Source organism: Plectropomus leopardus, unplaced genomic scaffold (genome assembly GCF_008729295.1).
Source record: "Plectropomus leopardus isolate mb unplaced genomic scaffold, YSFRI_Pleo_2.0 unplaced_scaffold28915, whole genome shotgun sequence".
Classification (NCBI taxonomy): Eukaryota; Metazoa; Chordata; class Actinopteri; order Perciformes; family Serranidae; genus Plectropomus; species Plectropomus leopardus.
Window position 1 is genome coordinate 626 of NW_024631507.1, and position 4,872 is coordinate 5,497.

Genomic DNA, 4,872 nt, shown 5'->3' on the forward strand with positions numbered 1-4,872 from the left:
CAGCAGTGTTATTCAGGCACAGAAACTGGTGGACCAACTGAGGGTGGAGGCAGGCATGGAGAGGATCAAGGTATGTTAGGAATCCGATCATATCACCTCTCTCCCCTTTTTTATTTAAACCAGAATGACTGGTTTAACTGACCTGTTTTCACCGTTTTTATTTCATGTTGGTGTTTATTAGTTATGTTACTGCTCTATCTTGTCTTGCAATTTAAAAAAAAAGAAAGACTTAGATCATCTGTTAACTACATGCATGCTGGCTTCATCACAGGCCGCAGCTGCACCATTTAAGATCAGTTGTTTGAAGATTTCCACTCTTCCACACCTCTGTGTTTAGCATCCAGTGTCAAACTGTTTTTTTACATTTATTTATTGACTTATTCTTATTGATTATTTCAGCGTTTAAAATCCTGTGAAACGCCATCCTGTCCACCTTTCTCCCAGCAGATCTCCCTGACAGCAGCAGACTTGGTGCGGTACTGTCAGGAGCACAGGCGCAGTGACCCTCTGCTCACCGGCATCGCTGCCTCGGCCAATCCTTTCAAAGATAAGAAGACCTGCGTGCTGCTCTGACGGTCCCGAGTAGAAATGGCCAACGCAACAGACTCCTATATGGACAACCTCTGCCTACGTATTTTCTATTATCGAGAGTGTACACAATAATCCTTTTAATATGGCAATTAATCATCTTCCACTGAGAGGGCACAAACTATTACACTGTCTTTATGTTTTCCCTTGAAAAAACTTGTTTTAGACAATGCATTTTAAGCCTAAGTTAACCCTTGAAAACCTGGATCACTTTTCTCATGTTGGATCCAGACACCAACAAGTATTTAAACCTTGTAAATTTGATCAAATTGGTTTGCTTTCTTTTGAAAAAAAAGAGAAATGGCAAAAGGCAATGAGCAATTTGGCAAGAACCGTTCCACAAATTGCAAGGAATTATTAAATTTTAAAGGTTTTTAAGGAAGCTAGGGAAAAATGTCCCAAAAACTTTGATGATTTTTAACCATCATAATATATTTAAGATTATTTCTACAGAATTAGTATCATTTTTAAGCCCTGTTTTTCCCCACATCATTTCATTTTTTGTTTTTTTTAAATTAATTTTTCTAATTTTGGGGTAATATTTTTCTTAAGGTTTCATTGCCTTTTATCTGTTTGCTCAGGTTTCAAAGGGTTAAAGACTGAGGCAGACATGTACATATATTGGTTTTGCATTTGTTAATAGCTTTGGTTTTCACTTAAAGGCTTTATTTAATGTTGTGTCTTTATATAACAAAATAATATTTTTTTTGTGTCCATTATAGGTCCAATGTGTAGAATGCAGAGGAATATATTTACAGAAATGGATTTTAATTTAATAAGTATGTTTTCTTAGGTACATTATGACCTGAAAATAAGAATCCTCTTGTTTTTGTAATCTTAAAATGAGCCGTGTACATCTACATAGGGAGCAGGTCCTCGTCCACAGAGATCCTCATGTCGCCCGGCCATGTTTCTGCAGTAGCCAAGAGCAGAAAAACCAAACGCTGGCTCTAGACACGGCCGTTCTCATTTTCACATCTGCCACTGCAGTTAGCAGCTGCACCGCGATGAGCCAAACAGCATCAGAAAAACACAGATTTTAAAGCGAAACTGCTTTATTCAGTATTTTTACCAGCTTACATCGCCGGATCTGTTTGTTTGGGAGAGGAAGACCGCTGTGGATAATTCGGCTCCTGGTTAAAAACCTCCTGAACATTAAACATTGAAGGAATTCAGACAGGGAGCTCACGCTTGGCACATTAGTGGAGTTTCAGCTCGTTGTAATCCTCACCGCTTGATGCCACTAAATCCTTCTCACTTTTATGAAATGTGGACACCTTTCTTAGATTTTATGAATGATTTAACTTTGCAGATGCCGGTGATTAGATAAATAAGGTTTATCATCACTACTCCAAATTAGCTTTTAATTTATAGTATAGATAGAGTACATGGTCAGTAATAGGAAGAGAAAACAAGATGATTGCTTTGTACATTCCTGATTTTTTTATTTAGTAAAGGAATTATATTTATTTGATTTTTGGTTAAAATGTGTTAAGGTATATATGCGAATTATTATTATTATCATTATGATTTTTGTTATTTATTTTATCAATAATTGATACATTTGTCTAAGTTTTCCCCTTCACCAAGATTTTGTTATGTGGGATTAGACGAACGGGGTTTGTGAATGTTTGTTCTTTTTATTTTACATGGAAAAAAAGTCAATAAACATGATTTGAAGAAAAAAAAAGTCCAACACACCTCGCTTAAAAATATTTAATCTCTATCCTCCAACAGTAAGGAACTACACGGGGGAACCAGACTAAAGACTCGAGTAAACAATTTGAAACTTTAATAGCTGTTTTGTACAAACATCCAGCACGAAGCTGTTCCACCGTGACTTCTCACACACACATCGAGCCATAACTCAGACTCCAGATCTCAGGCCATTTGATGGCATCTTCTGCTGAAATAGTCTTTCAGTGTGTTTTAATGAATGCATCCATCAAGTATTGTGCAAATGATTAATAGTTGGATTAATCCAGGCAATTACATAGTTTTTTTTAAACTTACTCACACACACACACACACACACACACACACACACACACACACACACGGCAGACATACATACAAAAAGATTATACTGATTAGCACTGAGGAGTGTTTTCAAATAAATATCTTTGCAAATACAATCAGTGTGTCACAGGGGACTCGGTTACAAGTATTTCACTGTACATGACAAGTAACTGTGTTTGGTATAATGTCAGTTATTCTAACGGATTCATCAATTTGGGAGCATGTTAACACTACACACTGGTTTAAACACACAACATCTAAAAAACACAAAAGACAAACACCATGTCTTTGAAATGTTTGAGTACTGGCACAAAATGGTAATTATGTGCTTGAGACAAACATTGATTTACTGACAAAGACATTTCTTCATGTGTTCAGGTTTTTGTTTTTTCGTCTGTAGAGAAATCTCTTAGCGTCAAACAATAAATTAAAATAAAGGTTGATCTGAATACACCTTTCCAACCTTACCTCCAGTATTAAACCATATAAACACAAGAAGAAAGAATAAAAAATGAATATCAACTAAATTAAACAAATGGTAGTGAATATTTCCAACAACATTTGTGTTTGGCAGTGCGGCAAAACAAAATCATTTGTTTGGCCATATGTACCATACAGGACTCAACTGTCTATATTTGCAGTCCTACCTGCTTGTCTCCATCTGTCTTAATATAGCCAGCCTGCAACGCAAAAGAAGCTGTTTCTTTTTTGGCATTATATATTTGTTTTAAATTCCAAAATGCTAAAAGACCAGCACGGTGTTGATAGGCTTCAGGTCTCGTCACTACCTGCCTTCAAGTGTTGCCACATAGTTTACAGGTCTTGCACTTTCATTTTCTGGGTCTCCAGATTTCCACAGACGCGTCTCCTGAGGCCACAGCGAGGACTCCAGCCTCCACACTCAGCTGTCAGTTGAAGACAGAGACATGGAGTATGAGTGAGACAAATAGCAACAAAATAATAATAATAATTATCTACATATTGTAGTACAAAGCACTAACCCCGTTGACTCCAGCTTGGTGATTCAGTGTGCATAACGTCCTCGGAGGGGCACAGGGGATATGTACCTGCAATACAGTCAAGAATTTACAATCTATGACTTTAGTAGTTGGTTTAAAGAGTTAAAAAGGACTTTGGTTCATCCTACCTTAACAGTGCGATCAGATGAACAGGTGTAGAGGCTTCCAGGGGACCTGTGGATGCCAGTGACCAGTGCTGTGTGTCCCACATCAAACTGGGACAGAGGTTTTAAGCTCCCCGCCTGCATGGAAAAGGAGTGGAGCATGCCGCTGTTGTCTCCTGCCCAAACTTCACAGCCACTGTAGCTCATGGACAGCAGGTAAGAGCTCAGCTAGAAATGGAGGGTATGATTGGAGTTAGTCGTATCGAAGCATTTATGCACACAAATGCAAACTTAAGACACAGCGTGTGTGTTTGCATCTACCCGAAGTTTCTTTAAGCCCTTGCCCGCCCTGCGGTCATAGACAGCCACAGTGCAGTCTTTACTCCCAGAGATGATGTACTTGTCATCTGCAGCTAGGCACATTACAGCGTTACCATGGAGACGAAGGCTTTTCACCAGGGGCTCAGCAGCTGTTAACAGAATCATGTCACAAAGTGATTTGCAAAGTTGCAGACTCCGGTCGCATCACCTGGAGTCGAGTCATAATTTGATTTCTTCACTCGAAAAAAAAAAAGACTTATCACTCGACTTGGACATTAACAGCAATGAATTGTGACTCAACTTGTACTTAAGCCCTTTGACTTGAAAATAGCCGAAGCTCAAAGATAAAAAAAAAAATCATTTTAAAAGTGTGTCACGAATCAATTAATTTACTGAATCAACTACCGTTAACAATATTCATTTTATAGAAAGTCGTCACTTAATTTTCCCAGATCCACTTTGTTTGAACCAAACTGAGAGCTTCCAGTCAAGCTGCTGGAAAAAAACATGAAGAACTAATCTTTTGTTACTAAGTGACGGTTGAAAAAAAAAAACAATACAAAAGACAAAAAAAATATGTTGTGGTCATTAAAAAACTAATTTCAGTGTGCAAAAGTTACAGTGGGAGATGCAACAACTTCCAAATTTGTTTGACATTTAATGTTGCACAGAAAACGTAAGTCAAGTAAGCAAGCAAAGGCTTAGCCAACGTTATAACGTAAGTAACTTTTTAACAAACTTGTTTTAATAAATGAATACAATTTTTAGAAGCATTCAGGATTTCTATAAATTAAATTTTGCAATATTTTTAACTCTGTTGA

General features: G+C 37.5%; 1 protein-coding gene across 1 annotated transcript; it reads right to left on the bottom strand.

The window, feature by feature from the left end:
* Window positions 1–2,296: 2,296 nt before the first annotated feature.
* Window positions 2,297–4,326, bottom strand: LOC121938229 (F-box/WD repeat-containing protein 9-like). The gene is made up of 4 exons (XM_042481499.1): window positions 4,052–4,326; window positions 3,755–3,958; window positions 3,609–3,674; window positions 2,297–3,512 (listed from the first exon to the last, which is right to left on the bottom strand). The coding sequence occupies exons 1-4, from the start codon at window positions 4,214–4,216 to the stop codon at window positions 3,438–3,440; spliced, it is 510 nt and encodes a 169-aa protein (XP_042337433.1). The 5' UTR covers window positions 4,217–4,326; the 3' UTR covers window positions 2,297–3,437.
* Between the last annotated feature and the right edge of the window lie 546 nt (window positions 4,327–4,872).